Source organism: Phyllobates terribilis, unplaced genomic scaffold (assembly GCF_046119375.1).
Source record: "Phyllobates terribilis strain yellow unplaced genomic scaffold, ASM4611937v1 Scaffold_3__8_contigs__length_932513732, whole genome shotgun sequence".
In the NCBI taxonomy this organism is placed as follows: Eukaryota; Metazoa; Chordata; class Amphibia; order Anura; family Dendrobatidae; genus Phyllobates; species Phyllobates terribilis.
The window spans coordinates 351,518,193-351,539,292 of record NW_027362763.1 but is presented as its reverse complement, the minus strand read 5'-3'; the positions used below and the strand labels follow the sequence as shown (position 1 = coordinate 351,539,292).

Here is a 21,100-nt window from a genome sequence, read left to right as displayed (position 1 = left end):
TCAAAATCCCAATCTCCCAGTCTCCAGTATTGGCAGTTTCCAGAGCAGTTCTCCTATTCATTGCTTACCTGTACTGGTGCTTGTTCAAAGGCCCCGTTATCTCTATATGCAGATATAGTGATATCAGAGTAGACATCAGAACAAGCACTGACAGACTGCCAGTGTGTCACAGTAGCATAAGCTCAGCAGTAGGATAAAGCTACAGAACAAGAACTATCACTCAAGGAGGAGTGCCCACCACCAGCAACAAGGAAGTGAAAGAGGCTGTGGAGCAATGTGCAGTTGAAGACACAAATTGAGAATAGTGCTTTCAATCATGGCCCCATACACCCATCAAAAAATTCAGCCACATTGTTCCAACACCCTACACACTAACAGTGTAACAGCACAACCTCAAACAAAGAACACAAGAATCAGATTTTCTAATGTTATAAAGTTTTAGCATATAATGCATTGAAGTATAATAAAAAAAATAATAATACAGTTCAGGATTTCTAAATTCTGGTTAGGCTGACATTCAGTGACATACTGAAAAGTACTAAGGAGACAAATTCTGTATTTTATGTCTACCTGACAAAAGAAGAATGATGAACCTTAGGAAATATTTCATACATATAATAAAAAAGAAAATCATAAATATATTTCATTTTTGGGTTTACCCGCAAGAGCATTGTGCAAATGTAAGACATCGTTTCCAGAGGCTGAATAAGAATAAAGCGCACATCCACAAAGCAAGACCTCTTGGAGGTAATCTCTGTGAGGGTACTCTAATCAGAACAAGAGGTCTGAAGAAGTTGAAATGCACTGCTGTGGTGTTATCAATGCTTGCTTATGAGAGGGAGGGGAACACATTCAATTCTCTAATAGGAACTACCAGCTAAGAGAGCCCGTCAACCCTACCAAGAAAGATTCATATTACTAGGAGAGTCCAATCATTAGTACTGAAATATGCAATATATTTCTTAAAAGAAAAACTCCAGTTTTTCACAAAATATTTATTATATTTTACAGCTTAAATCTACATGAAATGTTAATTATCTTCGCAATTACTTTTTACTGATTTATTTTTTATCTAATGTTTTAGTATATGACAGACGGCTTTTACCAGTAATCAGTACATTATGGGAACTCATATCACAGCTGCAGAAAAAGGCCAGATTCATTTTAGTGCAATATGGATGCATTGTTGGCCATATTAAAGGGGTTGTTGGGTCTTAAACTGTAATTCTGCAGTCAACCCCCTAAAGGCCAAGTCATGGCCTGTCTGAGGATGTGATGACCTCAACTATCTGTACAAGTCAAAGGACAAGTGGTTGGGCAGATAAAATGAATTATGAAAAATGCATTGTTACTGAACAGTGTTATCGGTCAATCCAAGAGGTTAATAAACCTGAAATCTGAAAATTTAAGAAAGTAAAAGTGAGGATTTGTCTTTCTTAGGAGAATATCTATGTGTGCATAATTATTGGGTAACCATTAGTGCGCAAAATTATTATGCAACTGAAAAATGTAATTTTCCCATCTTAATTGTTTTTCATCTGTTAAAGTGAGAACAAGGACACTGTTCTACATGTTTTCAAAAGTTGTTAGGTTCAGTTATAATATGAGCCATTTCGTAACCCTTTCACCCCAAAGCCTGTTTTCACCTTCATGACCAGGCCAATCTTTACAATTCTGACCACTGTCACTTTATGAGGTAATAACTCTAGAACGCTTCAACGGATCCCCCTGATTCTGAGCTGTTATTTTGTGAAATATTGTACTTCATGATAGTGGTAAAAAAAAATTTGATATGACTTAGGTTTATTTGTGAAAAAATTGGAAATTTGTTGAAAATTTTGCAATTTTCAAACTTTTAATTTTTTTGCCCTTAAATCAGAGAGATACACTACCGTTCAATAGTTTGGGGTCACCCAGACAATTTTGTGTTTTCCATGAAAACTCATACTTTTATTTATCAAATGAATTGCAAAATGATTAGAAAATATAGTCCAGACATTGACAAGGTTAGAAATAATGATTTTTATTAGAAAAAATAATTTTCTCCTTCAAACTTTGCTTTCGTCAAAGAATGCTCCCTTTGAAGCAATTCCAGCATTGCAGACCCTTGGCATTCTAGCTTGTTAATTTGCTGAGGTAATCTTGAGAAATTTCCCCCCATGCTTCCTGAAGCCCCTCCCACAAGTTGGATTGACTTGATGGGCACTTTTTGCGTACCATACGGTCAAGCTGCTCCCTCAACAGCTCAATGAGGTTGAGATCTGGTGACTGCGCTGGCCACTCCATTACAGATAGAATACCAGCTGCCTGCTTCTTCTGCATAATTTGGAGGTGTGCTTTTGGTCATTGTCCTGTTATAGGATGAAATTGGCGCCAATCAAGGGCTGTCCACAGGGTATGGCATTGCAAAATGGAGTGATAGCCTTCCTTATTCAAAATCCCATATACCTTGTACAAATCTCCCACTTTACCAACATCAAAGCAACCCCAGACCATCACATTACCTCCACTATGCTTGACAGATGGCGTCAGGCACTCTTCCAGCATCTTTTCAGTTGTTCTACGTCTCACAAAAGTTCTTCTGTGTGATCCAAACACCTCAAACTTTGATTAGTCTGTCCATAAAACTTTTTCCAATCTTCCTCTGTCAAATGTGTGTGTTTTTTTGCCCATATTAATCTCTTCCTTTTATTAGCCAGTCTCAGATATGGCTTCTTCTTTGCCACTTTGCCCTGAAGGCCAGCATCCCGGAGTCGCCTCTTCACTGTAGACGTGGACACTGGTGTTTTGTGTGTACTATTTAATGATCTGCCAGTTGAGGAGCTGTGAGGCGTCGATTTCTCAAACTAGAGACTCTAATGTCCTTGTCTTGTTGCTCAGTTGTGCAGTGGGGCCTCCCACTTCTCTTTCTACTCTGGTTAGAGCCTGTTTGTGCTCTCCTCTGAAGGGAGTAGTACACACCGTTGTAGGAAATCTTCAGTTTCTTGGCAATTTTTCGCATAGAATAGCCTTCTTTTCGAAAAACAAGAATAGACTGGCGAGTTTCACATGAAAGTGCTCTTTTTCTGGCCATTTTAAGAGTTTCATAGAACAAACAAATGTAATGCTCCAGATTCTCAACTAGCTCAAAGGAAGGTCAATTTTATAGCATCTCAAATCAGCCAAACCATTTTCAGCTGGGCTAACATACTTGTGCAAGGGTTTTCTAAACATCTATTAGCCTTCTTACACAGTTAGCAAACACAATGCACCATTAAAACACTGGATTGGTGGTTGTTGGAAATGGGCCTCTATATACCTATGTAGATATTGCAATAAAAACAAGACGTTTGCAGCTAGAATAGTCATTTACCACATTAACAATGTATAGTGTATTTCTGATTCATTTAATGTTAGCTTCATTGAAAAAAATGTGCTTTTCTTTCAAAAATAATGAAATTTCTAAATGATGCCAAACTTTTGAACGGTAGTGTATGTCACACAAAGTAGTTAAGAAATAACATTTCCCACATGTCTACTTTACATCAGCATAATTTTGGAAACAAATTATTTATGTTTATAAGGGTTAAAAGTTGACCAGCAATTTCTCATGTTTACAACAAAATTTATAAAACCATTTGTTTAGGGACCACATCACATTTCAAGTGACTCTGAGGGGTTTATATGACAGAAAGTACCCAAAAGTGACATCATTATAAAAACTGCACCCCTCAAGGTGATCAAAACCCCAGAAGTTTATTAACCCTTCAGGTGCTTCACAGAAATTACTGGAATATAGAAGGCAAAAATAAACATTTAACTTATTTTCACAAAAATTTTAGTTTAGACCCAATTTTTTTTTACTTTCACAAGGGTAACAGAAGAAAACGGACCCCAAAATTTGTTGTGCAATTTCTCAAGAGCACACTGATACCCAATATGTGGGGGAAAACCACTGTTTGGGCACACGGCAGGGCTCGGAAGGGATCGAGTGTCATTTGACTTTTTGAATGTAAAAGTTGCTAGCATAATTAGCAGACACTATGTCACGATTGGAAAGACCCTGCTGTGCCTAAACAGTGGAAACCAAACATAAGTGACACTATTCTGGAAACTAGACCCCTCAGGGAACTTGAATAGATGTGTAGTGAGCACTTTGAACCCCCAGGTGCTTCACAGAAATTTTGAAGGTTGAGCCATGAAAATAAAGAAAAAAAAAACTAATTTTTCCCATAAAAATGCTTTTTATCCCCAAATGTTGCATTTTGATAAGGGTAACAGGAGAAGTTGCACCATGCAATTTATAGTGCAATTTCTCCTGAGTACGCAGATACCCAACATGTGGAAGAAAACTACTGTTTGGGCACACGGCAAGGTTCGGAAGGGAAGTAGTGCCATTTGACTTTTTCAATGCAAAATTTGCTGGAATAATTAGCAGATACCATGTCACATTTGGAGAGCCCCTGCTGTGCCTAAACAGTGGAAACCCAACACAAGTGACACCATTTTGGAAACAAGACCCCTCAGGGAACTTATCTATATGCGTAATGAGCACCTTGAAACCCCAGGTGCTTCATAGAAATTTATAACGTTGAGCAGTGAAAATAAAAAATATCACATTTTTCCCGCAAGAATATTTTTTAGCCCCAAATTTTGCATTTTCATAAGGGTAACAGGAGAATATGGATCCCAAAATTTGTTGTGCAATTTCTTCTGAGTACGTAGATACCCCATATGTGGTCGAAATCTACTTTTGAGGCATAGTGCAAAGCTCAGAAGGGAAGAATCACCATATTGGAGTTCAGAATTTGCTGGACTGGTTTAAGGGTGTCATGTCAAATTGGTAGAGCCCCTTAGATGCCAGATCAGCCAAACTCCCCATAAGTGACCCTATTTTACAAACTATACCTCTCAATGAGTTCATCTAGGGGATCATATTGACACCACAGGTGTGTCACAGCATTTTACACCATTGGGCAGTGAAGAAAAAAAGAATTACATTTTTATCACAAAAATTTTGTTTTAGCCCCAGATTTTACATTTTTACACTGGGAAATGGGTAAAATGGCACCAAACTTTGTCCCTAGTGATGAGCAAGTATGCCTTATTAACCCTTTATCTAAATATAGAGTATTTTGGTGTGCTCGGCGTTTCACTCATTGTCACCGCTCCTGCAAGTGTCACGGCTGTTAGACAGCTGTGACACATGCAGAGATAGCCTGTTCGCCAGGCTATCTCTACATGTGTCACAGGTGTTCTTTTGGTCTCCCTCCAAAAGAATTCACTGGATTTCTTTTGGAGGGAGAGGAGCCATTTAGTTTTCCCAGAGCCTTTGTGCTTCCAGTAACGTAGAAGCCCCCTATATTTCCGTTAACAGATGACAGACCTGAGTGGGGACTTGCTTTTTTTGTGAATGGAGTTGAAGCTTTTATTGGGAACATTTTACATAACATTTGGGATCACATTTATCTGGCGCTCTACGCTGAGCACTTATATTGGGGTTTCCATCTAAATCTCTGAGTGACGTGATTCAGATGAAACCCCCGAGGGATCCATTCACTATAATGAGGCAGCAGAGTTACTCTGGACTCCGTCTGGCCTCTGGCGTCGTCCTTCTTTTCAGAAGTGCGCAAACCTGTGGCTGATGGCACTTTTATGCACGCCTAATAAAAAGACAGACTCTGCCGGATCATAGGCCAGATGGCTTCCACAGTGCCTCCTTCTGCCTCATTGTAGGGAAACTTCCGCCGGGGTTTCTGTCTGAATCACGTATTTCAGAGATTTACACGGAAATACCGGTATAAGCGCTCAGTGTAGCGCGCAGGATAAATGTGAGCTAAGCCTTACTGCAATCTTTGGGAGGCAGAATGAACACATCAACAGAAGGTGAAGAATTAGTTTTATTTATTTTTTTACACCATTCCTTGTGCGGTATAAGTGATTAGGCAACTTTATTCTTCGGGTCAGTGCCATTGCAACGATACCAGATTTAGATCTGTTTTTTAGGTTTGGTTGCTGACACACACTGAAAGACGCTTTTTATTGCAAAAACAAATTTTTGCATCGTCATATTTCAACAGATATAATTTTTCCATGTTTCCGCTGACAGAGTCATGTGACAGCTTGTTTTTTTTTTGCAGGACGAGTTGCTGTTATTGGTACCATTTTCGGGCACATGACATTTTTTGATCGCTTTCTATTCCGTTTTTTCACAGGCAGAATGAACAAAAACCAGCAATTCAGGAATTGTTTTTTGGGGATTTTTTTTATGCAGTTCCGCGTGTGGTAAAATTGATCAGGCAACTTTATTCTTTGGGTCAGTATGACTACAGCGATACCACATTTATATATTTCTTTATGCTTTGGTGTTTTTACACAAAAACTATTTTATATAAAAAATTATTATTTTTGCATCGCTTTATTCTGAGAGCTGTAAATTTTACATTTTTCTGCTGATGGAGCTGTATTGTGGGAGAAGATTACGTTTTCAGTGATACCATTTTTATTTACATTTGTCTTTTTGATCGGGTTTTGTTCCATTTTTTCTTTGGCAGTAGAATGATAAAGCATAGTTTTTTGCCTTGTTTTTTCATTTATTTTTGTTACGGTACTCACTGAAGAGGTTAACTAGTGGGACAGTTTTATAGGTCGGGATGATCTGGACGCGGCGATACCAAATATGTTTACGTTTATTGTTTGTTTGTTTTTTACACAGATAAATGTATTTATTAGATTAATATTTTTTTAAAAAAAATGTTTGTTCTTTAATTTTGTGATTTTTTTTTTTTTAATATTTTTATAAACTTTTTTTTTTTTACAATTTCACATTGTCCCACTATGGGACATCAACTTTCCCGGATCTAATACTCTGCAATGCTTCTGCAATGCAGAGCATCAGATCAGTGTCTGACAGGCAGGAAGGAGGCATCTCCGCTCCTCATCTCAGCTCCATCTCTGAGCAGGCAATGACAGGCCACCTTCCTGCAGGACCCTGAAGGACCCCGTGGCCATCTTTGGACCGGAGGTCACCATGGAGACAATCAGCACAACACGATCCCATCGTGATGGGCTGATGGAAGCACAGAGGGAGTTTACTCCCTCTGCGATGCCCTGAGATGTCGCTGTCACTATTGACAGAGGCATCACAGGGGTTAAACGCCCGCAATTGTTGCTAGCACCAATCTTGGGCGTTGCTGTGGGGTGTCAGCTCTCACATAGTACGGACACCTGTACGCGATCACAGCGGCATCAGCGTGAGCCCGTGAGGTCGAATTGCCGTATACAGCACTTTGCGGGAATGAAGCTCACGCAGAGCCGTATATAAATGGCACATGTCGGGAAGGGGTTAAGTACTTGCAACTTCTTATTTACCTTTGTAGCTTTGTTTATGCTAAATAATCAAATTATTAATTTCTATTCTCAATTCTGTACTGGGTATATTGCTACACCCCTCACATTTTTGTAAATATTTTATTATATTTTTTCATGGGACAACACTGAAGATATGACATTTTGATACAATGTAAAATAGTCAGTGTACAGCTTGTAAATTTGGTGTGCCCTCTAATAGCTCAATACACAGCAATTAATGTCTAAATCACTGGCAACAAAAGTGAGTACACCCCTAAGTGAAAATGGACAAATTTTGGCCAATAAGCCATTTTCCCTCCCTGTGTCATGTGACTTATTAGTGTTACAAGGTCTCAGGTGTGAATGTGGAGCAGGCGTGGTAAAGAGGGTGTACAGACACCGAGGAGGACACGTGCTCCTGTTCCTATAGCATTTTGGGGCTACACCCACAGAGGCTGACATGTACTTTTGCGGCCTACAGTAACTTGGATAGACACTCATGGACTAGCAGCTAATAAAGTTTCTACACAAGATCCAAAGAAAGATGGATGAATAAACCGCAACCAATTTATTGAACTAACCATGGGATTAATGCACATATTTTATATTTTGTTGGAATGATTCTTTTTGGTGGACAATCCAATAAAGCACTACATTTTTTATCAATTATCGTGACATTTTCTTTGGAGTATTGCATCTGGTAAGAAGTCCTGAATAAAGAAATATTTGAAATATGTATATTTAACAGTTCACAAGTTCTCAGTTTTATTCATGTGATGTGCATTCTGTGGAGTGCACGTAAGAAACGTAAGTGGTGGTGGGTGTTGAACGTTACCTTTCTGAGGCTCATCTGAACATGCGTGAGAGCAAACCATGTGACTGCTAACCATACATACTACAATCAGCTCTACTACGGTGCATCAGTCACAGTAAACTGGGGCTGACCAGCCTGAGGTAGCCGAAGACCATGCATGGCTTCAGGCAGCCAATGAGCACAGCACAAGGAGATTATGGTAAAGCACTTTATAAGAGTCTCTGCTGCGACCAGGTGTTGTGTTGGGTGCAGCACATTGCAACTGTCCTGAGAAGTGCTGTGGATTGCTTTGAGGAGTTCATATGCATTCTGATGAAGAAGGAGGAAGGATGGGTGTACTAGGAGGGAGCTTGGAGGTGGAGAGAATGAGATTGTCGGCTATAAGGAATGGTGATCCCAGAGCAAAGAGGGTCAAGAAGTGCAGGAAACAGGAAATTAGAGACGCAGATAGATCGGATAGAGAATTAGAGGAGGGAAATATATAAAAACATTTTGACATTAAATGGTATTTCAGAGCCTTTGCAGGAATATTTTAGGTTTTGGGCCTTTAGGGTCAGCAGAGTGCACACACACACTAAATACAGATTTTGGTAGAGTCAAGCAGCAGTTAGAAATGAAAAGTGATTTTGATAGTACAAAAAAGCTCAAAATCAGCACAAGTTGAGTAATGTAAAGTATTGAAAGTTACTCATTTATTTTAAGGTCTAAGAGATTCTGATTTGGCTATTATCCTTAGTCATATTGCAAGACTCGTTAAAGGGTCGATTGTAACTTGTAGGATTGCAGCTTCCAATAGGTGGCGCTATAGAGTTCAAGTCCTCTTCATCTCTGGCAATTAAATTTCCCAGAGGAGCAATGCACGGTGAATAAGCCTCCTTACCTTGGCATGCCAGAGCCCGCATGTCACTCTCCACAAGGAGAAACGTTACCCTTAGACCTCAGTCCAGAGCCTCTCACCTAGCCAAATCAGTTCTCATACTTTGCATTGACGAGGGCCAACAGCCCGAAACACCGGGTCAGCAAATTGAGATTCTGATTTGGCTATTATCCTATGTCATATTGCACGACTCATTAAAGGGTTGATTGTGACTTGTAGGATTGCTGCTTCCAATAGGTGGCGCTATAGAGTCATTTATTCTAGACATTTCAACAGTGAGTTCTCCTAGAAGCACAGCGATGGCACACAACAAGCTTACGCAGGAAAATAAACCAAGGCAATAAACTCAATTAGTGTAAAGAAACAAGACACAAAAGATGGAAAGAACAGATTACTGGGTGCTATTAAACACCAAGAACTACTTGCTATTACGGAAAGACACTGCCCGATGATAAATGAATGGTAGTAAAGCACACACCACCAGCTGCAGGCTGATAAAAGGCATTGTGATATAATGAAATTTCAGCCAAAATGACTGGGACTTGTCTATATACAGTGCTGCTCACCATTATTGGCACCCCTTCATTTTTTTCATAGACTGTACAATATCTTCAGAAATAAATGGATATGTACCAAAGTTATATCTTCAGGATTTTTTAATTAGTGGTCCAAAGTAATATAACAATAAAACATTGTTTTTCAACTTCCATCAAAGAAGAAACAGAATAAACAGAATGTGCAGCAATAAAGGCACCCCTAATTAATACTTGGCTGCACATCCTTTGGCATTGATGACAGCCTCCAAAAGTTTCTTGTAGCCATCTATAAGCTTCTTGTACTTCTCAGCTGGAATTTTCTCCCACTCTTCCTTTGCAGTTTGTTCAAGCTTTTGAATGTTTGCAGGGTTCTTCTTCCCAATGGCAGATTTCAGCTCACCTCAAATATTTTCAATGGGATTGAGGTCAGAACTCATTGCTGGCCATTTTAAAATACAGTCCATTTTTTCTTTCAACCATTCATGTGTACTTTTGGATGCGCGCTTTGGGTCATCGTCTTGCTAGAGGACCCATGATCTTCGACTCAAGCCAAGTTTTCTTACATTGGGTAGGACATGCAACCCCATAGATCCTCCACCATGCTTAACTGTTGGTAAGGTGCTCTTTTCCTTATAAGCTTCATTGCGTCGTCTGTAAACGAACTGTTGCTTTGCATTCCCAAAAAGCTCTATTTTTGTTTCCTCTGTCCACAGAACATTTTCCCAGAAGGATTGTGGTTTGTCAAGGTACTCTTTGGCAAAGATCAGTCGCTCCTTTTTATGTTTTTTTTTTCAGCAAGGGTTTCTTCCTTGGTCTTCGCCCATAAAGCTCTGCTTGGTTTAGTGTGTGGCATATGGTACATGTTGAAACCAAGACCCCAGACTGTTCCAGGTTAACCTTCAAGCCTTTGGATGTTTGACATTTTTCCACTATTCGCACCAATCTTCAAAGACTTTTCTTGTCAATTTTCCCCTTTCTCCCACGTCCAGGGAGGTTCTTGACGGTTCAATGCTTGGAAAACTTCCTAATAACATTGCGCACTGTTGCAATTAGGATACCAAGGTCTTTGGAGATGGCCTTATACCCTTTGGAAGTCTTGTGTTTGCTAATAATAGCAGTCCTGATGTCCTCAGACAACTTCTTTGTCTTCACCATCGTGACAAAGGAACAGGGCCTACCATGTGGCTTTTTAAAACACTGAAGTAATCATTCATTGGCTAATTCATGTCACATGGGCACCGACAATTAATGACAGGAGAATCTCTTTTGTGATTTACCACATGCGAGTCAAAATGTGTTTCCATACTAAATTAATGTAAAGGGTGCCAATACCAGTGACACAGCAAGCTTTAGGTTTTTCTATTTTTCCCTCCCATTCTTTTTTGTTTTAAACTATTGTTTATCATTTGCTCTTTTGTATTTAACACAAGTGCTCTATACAAAAAAAACTGTTTCATTTGATTCATTTTTTTCAGGAGAAATTTCACAATATGTGCTTAAACTTCATGGGTGCCAATAACAATGAGCAGGACTGTAAGAAATATCAAGGGCTTTCATTGTATATGTGGCTTCTGTATTACGTGAATACTTCATGATGACATAGGATTTTGTATCTCTTCTGCATGAAAGCACTTACCAAACAACTCGTCCTTTGCCAGCGCATACAGAATACGGGAGGCTCCGATCAAGTTACTCATGGAAGCTGAAAGAGTCGAGCAGCAGATTCCAATAATGATGAGTGGAGGCCAGACGTTAATATCTCGTAAGAAACTGTAGTCATTCTGCAACAGAATCCTGCAAACAGACAAAACCGCATTGCTTAATGAATTTACTAGGAGTTCAACAATTTATGATAATGTGATATCTGCCTCATGCTACACAGTACTGGCAGCTCTGTAAACTGACAGCTGATATAACCCGCACAGACACAGTAATGGAAATACTCACTGCTAACATATTATATAAATAGCAGATTTATGTTATATTCATACATTAACGACTTTGTACCAAGATGTGATATCTTACTGATCACTGGGGATCTGACTGACGGGACCCCCAGTAATCAATAAAACGGGGCTCTACAATGTCCTGTCTGAACAGACTGGAAGTCGTTCCATTCATTCATTGTCTATGTGACATCGTTTGACTATCTCTGGCAGTACCAAAGACCACAAATGAGGTGGAAGTGTGCATGCTCGACCTCCGCTCCATTCAGACAGGGTATAGCAGAGTTTAGGATCAGTGGGAGTCCTAGCAGTCTGACCCTCAGCGATCAGCAAGTTATCACTAATCCAAAATTACATATTTATTCCTTAAAGAAAGCATTATTGCTATTGTAAAACTACATTATATATTAAAGCGCACATGTCAGTTTAACATGTTGCTCAATGTACAGGCAGACTATGACAGCAACATGTCTGTATTCCTTATAACCAAAATGCCACTAAACAATTACTGCTCCGAGGGGGAGGTGGAATAGAACATTTTATATTTTAATAAATATTACTGATCATCAATTATGTGTCGGTTGTATTCTTTCAGCAAGTATAGACCTGTAGATGTAAAATGCTGGCTTTACATCGAGCAGCATAGTCTGATCACAAGTCAGCTTTGAGGTTGTATGTGAATGCTGATTGTAAGCTATTGCTAAATAGTCTGGTACAACAGTCATACACTCCAGCTCTAAAACTGTGTGCTCATTAGGGTAGGTGCAGATGAGAGTATTTTTAGCCCAAGTGGGATCCAACAAAACATCGGATCGCACCTGGACCAATGTTATGCTATGGGGCCGTGCACATGTCTGATTTTTTCCTCAAACAGAAACCGTCTGAGGATAAAAATCGCTGCATGCTAGAGATTGATCTGATATTCGGATCACTATGGGCCATGCAAGTCAATGAGTGCTTGTAAAAAATCAGACTGCACTCTGAATGCAGTCTGATTTCTGCGGCCTCACAGAATGGAGAAGATGGGAAAAAAATTTTCTCTACTTTCTCATCCGAGAGAATTGGAGAACACTGAGATCTCACTCTGATCAACAAAGGATTGGCAGTCCGAAATCAGATATGCTGGATCCTTATTTCCCCCAACATCATCAATTGGCTGAGCTTCTGGTGGTCTCAATACACATTAGAATAACAATTACAATCCATATTGGTGGATTTGGCAGACATTAGTCTAATATGTATGGGAGCCTTTAGAATAAAACTGCTCCAGCAATTAGCTGATCAAAATTGGACTGGTTTTGCTAACTCTGAAGCTGCATGCAGCCTCTGATTTTCCATACAGCAACCAGGGCTCCAATTCACATGAATACATATATTTAGGACATGGTCACATTGAGTGGAACAGATTTGGACGCGCTCTTTGCAGCAGCAATCTACTCAGGCGCATAGACAGGTGACATGAGCAGTGCGTAAACCATCAATGATGCCTCTGTGCACCGACTGGACATATGAAAAGAATTAAAGCAGATGGGTAAAAACCCTGCGAACCCAACTGAAGTGATATAACTCATCCTAGTGGCAACAGCAGGTACTGCAGCTTCTATGAAGGCATCAGGGCAAGCAAGAGAAGCAGCACAGACCCATTCTCCCTTTCACCACTAGTCCATAGCAGCTGATTGCATTGCCTCTATGGTATCCTGTACATGCCATTTGTTTAGGCCAGTGTTTCCCAAACGCCATCCTCACGGCCCCCCACAGGTCATGTTTTCAGGATCTCCTTAGTATTACACAGGTGAGAGAATTCCTGATGATACTTCAATCACCTGTGTAATACTAAGGTGATCCTGAAAACATGACCAGTGGGGGGCCGTGAGGATGGCGTTTGGGAAACACTGGTTTAGGCTATGAGCAGCTCTGCTATTATTGCTGCCCTCTTTTATATCATGAGTATCCTATGCTGAACTACAGACCCCCATGTCTTCGCTATGATACAATATGATGTTTCATGATTTTAACTTTAAATCATCTTGCTCAGAGCTGCAGTAAAAATGTATTGTAAAGATTTGTGCACTTAGAATGCAGTTTGCCTAAGTGCACAAATCTTTACAATACATTTTTACTGCAGCTCTGAGCAAGATGATTTAAAGTTAAAATCATGAAACATCATATTGTATCATAGCGAAGACATGGGGGTCTGTAGTTCAGCATAGGATACTCATGATATAAAAGAGGGCAGCAATAATAGCAGAGCTGCTCATAGCCTAAACCAGTGTTTCCCAAACGCCATCCTCACGGCCCCCCACTGGTCATGTTTTCAGGATCTCCTTAGTATTACACAGGTGAGAGAATTCCTGATGATACTTCAATCACCTGTGTAATACTAAGGTGATCCTGAAAACATGACCAGTGGGGGGCCGTGAGGATGGCGTTTGGGAAACACTGGTTTAGGCTATGAGCAGCTCTGCTATTATTGCTGCCCTCTTTTATATCATGAGTATCCTATGCTGAACTACAGACCCCCATGTCTTCGCTATGATACAATATGATGTTTCATGATTTTAACTTTAAATCATCTTGCTCAGAGCTGCAGTAAAAATGTATTGTAAAGATTTGTGCACTTAGGCAAACTGCATTCTGTCTTTATAATAAAGTTTACGCATTGTTGTGATTACACTAATAAAAGGTAAAGTAAGAAAGATAATGGCGCTGTAGGAGAAGGCAACATCGATTGCTGGTGAGAGGCGCGCAATAGTACAACGTGATTAAATGGTGAAAATATGAATGTGATTCCTGTACAGTCAGTTTAAGTAACAAGGGTAACATCACCAGTAATATTTTATGCAATGTGTCACTTAGTTTATTGGTTGCGGCAGTTGTGATACAATCAAAGTAGCATGTAGCAGAGGTCAGGAAGCTAACCCCACCCAATCCACAGCTCTCTATGTATATTGTCTATTGACATGGAAAGTGAAAAAGACATAAAGGTAGCACTCGCCAAATCTTCTTAAAATGCAAGTCAATGCCGCGTTTACGCACAAGAAATGGTAGTGCTGCGGATTTTTCCGCAATGGGAAACATGGCACACAACTTAACATGCGTTTTTAATGTGTTTTCGCAGCGGAAATGGCGCTGCGGAAGCGCATTAAATCTGCATCGTAGGCACACAGCCTAACTGCCGGTTCCTGTACAGACTAGAGATCCTGACCTCGCAGTCCATAGTGGTTCCTGCATGAGCAGAGATAGCCCTAACCACAGACTAGATGATGGCGACTAGGACCTATGCTGCCTAAAAGGTCATCAAGCTCATCATGTTCCTCCTAAAGAACTGGAGGGCACACTTTCCCTACAAAAAGTGTGCTGAAAAAAGGAAAAGATCCCAGAGTAAGTAAAATAAACCTTGGAATACAAAATAATGTATGAAGTACTAACTGTTAGAAAATATGCGGCCTACTTCCTAAAAAGAAACAGAAGCTACGAGCAGAGCAAAGAACAGAAACAGCAAGAAAGCTACAGCAGAATGACTGAACATCCACAAGAAAACTATAACCAGCAGGAAATGCCAGCAGAGGGACAGAATATAAAGCCGCACCCGAAAGGTGATAGGGCAGACAAATGAAAACACCTGTGTTATGCTAAACAGACTGCAGCCAGAATAACAGAACCTAAACACCCATAGAAAACGGGTGTCTGCTGTGTATGCCACCACAAAACGCAGGCTCAAGGGTTCAAACCAAGGAGCATGAAAGTGATAAAACATTCATTGTATTGAAACAACTGCACACAGCCTAACAAGTGAAATCTGTCTCAGCCCCTACCTCGTGCTGTCCTCAGATTGCATAGTAAAAACTTTCTCACAGACTCCCTTGAAAACTGCAATTTTTCAGAATGTTTTATAATACATGGTGTCATGAGAAATTTAATGAAATAAAAAATACTTAAAACATACTGCAATTCTAAAAAAAAAACTATAAATATTTAACATGAAAACCTGATTTAATTAGGTCTTTTCCCTTTAACAGTTACCCATAAAATAATGCAAACTAAATTGCATTCCAGGGACTGCTTGCTCGTGGATCAGTAAGCCGGTAGTGTAAAGGTTTAGCACATCCATTAGGCTTCACCATCCTTCAAGGGACTTATTTAAACAATGTACAAGGTACAGTATATACAGAAATGCACTTTCTGCCATTAGAACCAATACACGGACACATACAGGCTTTTACTTTCTAAATACCATAAGAGAAGACATGAAACAAAACTAAAATAAAAGCTGAAAATTACCTATTGAAGCCAAATTAAGGTCCTTTCCTGTAAGCGGTTAAATACTGGAAAATACTATGGCTTTTACACATAACAGAAATATAAATATGAATGACACATACAGGTCCCTGAATGTTGGTGAATTATTGCTGTGCATTAAGATATTAGGATGTGACAGCTATAATTGTAACGCATTTCAGTCCCTTTCTTCTTAATCAAAAGTGCAGAAATAAATGTTATTTATGAGTGCACTTTCCAGTGCTGGGAACTGGTGGGGGGGTGAAAGGCCCCCTCCCCCAACACCTCTGCCACCCACTCATGACACGATGAGAATCATATGGCCCCCACCATTTGATTCAGGAAAATAATGGCAGAGACCACTATAATGACAGCCGAGTAAATGACATTGAAACAACTCAAAATGATACAAGCAAGCAGATCCCAGATGAAGCCCCTCCAATGACCTGACATGAACGCAATTATTCAATCACTGCCAAATAGAGTCCGGGAAGCACCAGTCCGTGTCCTGCCATAGGGAAGTCCGCTCATTTTATTCATCTACCAATTAACCCTCTTTATGGAGCACGGTACCATCACCCTGCCGAGCTAGAGGCATCATCAATAAAGCACAACTGGGATTATTAATTGCGGCTGTATATTAAGAAGCCATTATTTGCACAGGACTAATCTATATGTCTATCTATGAGAATATTATTTTTACAGATAAATACAGTAACATCAGTCATGGACAGGAGCCAGCTGGCAGGAGCGGGCCCTGGTAATACAGAGTTACTAGTCTTGGGAGGAGATGTCTAATGACAACAAGATGAGGTTAGCCAGCTGGCTGGAAATGGGAACGCTCACAACTGCCAAACTGTGCGTGCAACATAATTACTGAAACCCCAATTGCCATTCATTCCAATTACATTGTATAAACATTGGCTGGATGGAGCCAAGAGCAGGTAAATAAGAAAAGCTTGTTTCCCATGCAGTGAAATGGCGCACGCTTCAGGACAATACTGTACAGACAATGGACACAGAAAGCAGAGCACTTGATATACATTATGTGGACAAACGCATAGGAAGATCATCTTAATCACTGAATTCAGGCCCGTTGCAACAGCTTTGTAATACCCAGTCCGAGCAATGCAGTCTGCCTTCACTAACATTTGTGAAAGGAGGGGTCGTTCTAAAGAGCTCACTGAATTCCACCAATGTAACAAGACCCTTCTAAATGTCCCATGATCATCTGTAAGTGGTGTTATTGAAAGGTGGAAGCATTTAGGAACCACAGCGACTCAACCATGAAGTTGACCAAGTGAAGTTACAGACCGGGGTCGCTGAGTGCATAAAAGTTACCAATAGAGATGAGCGAACCTGAACTTAAAAGTTCGGGGTTCGTGCCGGACACTTAGGAAGTCTTCTCTAGGAAGTCTGACGCAATGTTCGGAGTTCTGGGGGAGTCCGTTGCAGAGAGAGGGAGATTTTTCCTGCTCCAAAGTTCAGGTCTCCATAGTTTTTAATGGGGTTCGGGTTCTGGTTCAAGTTCGGTTACAGTTCTGGCACCCGAACCAAACATTGGACTAAATTTGGGTCGGGGACCAGAACCCGAACTGCTGACTTAATGACTGCAGAATCCAAACATCCTCCGTTACAAACAAAATCTGTGTCGGTAGCTCCATGGCATGGTTACACATGGCCAAGCAACTGCAGACAAGCCTTATATCACCAAGCACCATGCCAACCGTTAGATGGAGTGATGTAAAGTCGCCACTGAACTCTGGAGCTGTGGAAACAGGTTTTGTGGAGTAACGACATGAATGACAATGATAGTTGTGTTTGTTATTGCAACCCAACTGCATTAAAATAAATATGGCTGAGCTGTCATACCACACACAACTTGACATGACAGGTGAGGCACGGTTTTATATATTTTTTTAAAGAAATCAGCCATGTTTTTCTTAACCCGAGTATCCCTATTTACACAAAAATTCCAATTTCTAGAGATGTTGGAACATCAGTTGCAGCTTGGTGCTAAAAGGTGATATAAGAGTGGCACATAGCATGAGGCAGGGAATCCCAGGGAAGTCTTATAGATGAGATTGTAAGGAGGCTACATTGGTTCAGGTGGAGGGTAGTTGACAGCTCATAATGCGAGGGAGTGTATATCGATACTAGTAAAGAAGCTATGAGGAGGGTTAGGCAGGGCCTTGTTAGTTAGGAATTTGAATTTCATTTTTTTGGGAGCGTTCTCTAAAATACAGAAAAAGTCTAGAGATGGTCACAGATGGCTTTTACTGGATAAGAAGACAGGTCAATAAATCAAACAGGAGAGTTAGAAATTTTCTGTATTCTCATAGAAAAGTGTGTTGCAGTATTCTAGACAAGTTATAACTGTACAGAACAGAACTCTGGTGCTGTGATGGCTGAAAATATGTTGAGCTAGATTTTTAAATTGGCAGACTGTGGTGAGAATGTGGAATTGAGATATGAATGAAAGATTTAAAGGGGGAATTTAAAGTATCCACAGAAAAGGATAAAAATGTGTGATCAGTGGTGACCCTGACAATCCTGGGAAAAAAAGGTCCCAAAGTCCTGTGTGCATGTAAAGGTAGTGCAAATGCATGACCACCACTCACAGACAGTGAATAGAGTATTGGTAATTCGTGTTAAGTTTTAGTAATGGAACCAGCAGACACAAAACACATTAAATGACTGGCCAAAAAGAGAAGAACTGATCCAACAACTCGAGAATACAGAGTCTGCAGCAGGTCAGGAATAAGGTGGGAAATGTTTGGAATTAGAGGGTGTGTGGTAAAGTGACAATTGTGAGATTAGAGAGAAAGTTAAAGTGCAACAAAGCTTTTTTTAATTTTATTATTGATCAGCCTTTGCAAAGCTATAAATCTTTATAACACATTTCATTACCTTATTTGGCTTCCTTCTCTCTTAAACACCATGCAGAAAGTGCTCTTTTAACTGCCTAGCTCTTGGTCTTTTAGAAGCTGCTTTGAACTGCTGCTCTAGCAAGAATCCGTACTCAAACACTATTTACACTCTCCCTGTGTGAGCTTCTCTGCTCCTGTCCCTAACCTTCAGAGTAAGAAAATCAGCTTCTAAAAGAGCATGTACTAGAAAGTTAAAACATCACTTTCAGCATGTTTTGAAGTAAGGAAAGAAGAAAGGAAGCAAAATAAGGTATTGTAATATATTAAAAAAAATCATAACTTTGCAATGCTGATCAATAATAAAATTAAAAAAAAATAAAAAAATGTTTTATTCCGCCTTGTTCAACGTGAAAAATGTGGTGGAAGGTCCTATCTAAGGTTATAGTAATGAAAGGCTGTTGTGCAAGGGACAGTCAAAAATATTACAGTATAGATATCTAGTAATGCATCTGAATGTGAGTAAATGTCTAACTTGTGAAAATTTCTGTGGTGACTTCCTGTTAGAAAGGGATGTCCAGATGGGACTGCCTATGTAATAACAGTAGTTGCCCAGGTATTAGCTCACATCTAAAGATCTTTGTAAACTCATCTCTTTGCTGGTCTTCTCCCGACTTTGGACAGGACACTACATTCAGAATTCAGCAGGATTACCACGAGTTTGGTAACCGCTACTAATTTAGTAGGTCTAAATACAGATTCCAGGAAGGAAGCAGCAGAATCCCCCTACACCTACAGCTTACATTGTTTTAACTTTTGCTGACATAAGAAGTTTTATTCTCTTCCAATTACTGAAGGACATATAACAAATTGTCAATTAGCTTTTTGTTATTTCATAACCTTTCATGAAAACTAAAAATAAATGAAAAGTGCTAATTTCACAGTTACCCACCATATAAGAATGACGGGTACATGACCAAGACCCCTTTCCCTTGTATTTTTTTATATCAATGTAATTTTCTACATGACACTGACTCATTCCTATTCACCTTATAGTGGTCCAGAAAGGAAAGCTTCATAATTTATTCATTGGAGTCATTTGCTGCTCTGATTTCCCTTGGGATGAAATTTTGCATGAGAATTTTAGTTTTGCTATGTCCCTCTAACCAGTCATGTAGTGTTGTCACACGACCATACATCATGTGTATAGCTATAGAGACTAACGTACAGTTTTCCCTCCACAACCATTGACTGTGGGTGTATAGATGTAGCAGAGCTGGTGGGATATTTACGTCTACGGTCTTGTATTACTTTGGTGGCATGAAAACTCTGATACGCGGCTTCCAATATTCTGCTCATGTAAAACCACAGAAAACACAGGGTAATATCACTGTAAATGATAAATTCAGCTCTGCTACAATTGGCAAACTCCGCTCTCACACATCTCTAAGCGAGAGGGTCTGTAAAAGACATTTCTAAAGAATGAACAAATGATTTGAGCTCTGTCTTCCTTCATCTCTACCTCCGTCTCAAGCCTCCCCTGATATTCCGTTAAGCCCCCTCTCCAGGTGATGTTGTTGTTTCTTTATGCGGCAGTTTGCTGATGGTAAAGTCACTTTATCGACCGAGAGCTGTTAAACAGCCTGTGATTATCTGCATGAAAGTCAGCCAGCCTTGAAGCGATGTGACAGGAATGGCTGTATTCTAGCTGATCTTTACTTAATGGGGATTTTACTTCACTCACTCAGGAGATTTCTTCTGTCTGTACGCTTACTCCACGACAGGACTATACAATGACACTATTAACACAAGAATCCCTAGAATTACACTTAGAAGAAGTATATAGGGAATCATAACTGATCGCACATGAGATTCAGCTTATTACTGAGAATGAGCACTTATTTCACATAACAATCTGCCATAATAATAAATGTGTGTGTACATACACACACACACACACACACATATATATATACACTACCGTTCAAAAGTTTGGGGTCATTTAGAAATGTCATTATTTTTGTAAGAAAATCACATTTTTTTTCAATGAAGCTAACATTAAATCAATCAGAAATACACTCTACACATTGTTAATGTGGTAAATGACTATTCTAGCTGCAAACGTCTTGTTTTTAATGCAATATCTACATAGGTGTATAGAGGCCCATTTCCAACAACCACCAATTCAGTGTTTTAATGGTACATTGTGTTTGCTAACTGTGTAAGAAGGCTAATAGATGTTTAGAAAACCCTTGCACAAGTATATTAGCCCAGCTGAAAATGGTTTGGCTGATTTGAGAAGCTATAAAATTGACCTTCCTTTGAGCTAGTTGAGAATCTGGAGCATTACATTTGTTTGTTCTATGAAACTCTGAAAATGGCCAGAAAAAGAGAACTTTCATGTGAAACTCGCCAGTCTATTCTTGTTCTTAGAAATGAAGGCTATTCCATTT

At 39.7% G+C, this 21,100-nt stretch overlaps 1 protein-coding gene across 1 annotated transcript in view; it reads right to left on the bottom strand.

Moving 5' to 3' along the window:
- Positions 1 to 21,100, bottom strand: part of LOC141259365 (solute carrier family 12 member 9-like) — a 304,002-nt gene that overhangs the window by 150,135 nt on the left and 132,767 nt on the right. Inside the window, exon 7 of the mRNA XM_073675250.1 lies at positions 11,193 to 11,350. Coding sequence (XP_073531351.1) covers positions 11,193 to 11,350 — 158 coding nt within the window. The remainder of the gene's footprint in view (positions 1 to 11,192; positions 11,351 to 21,100) is intronic.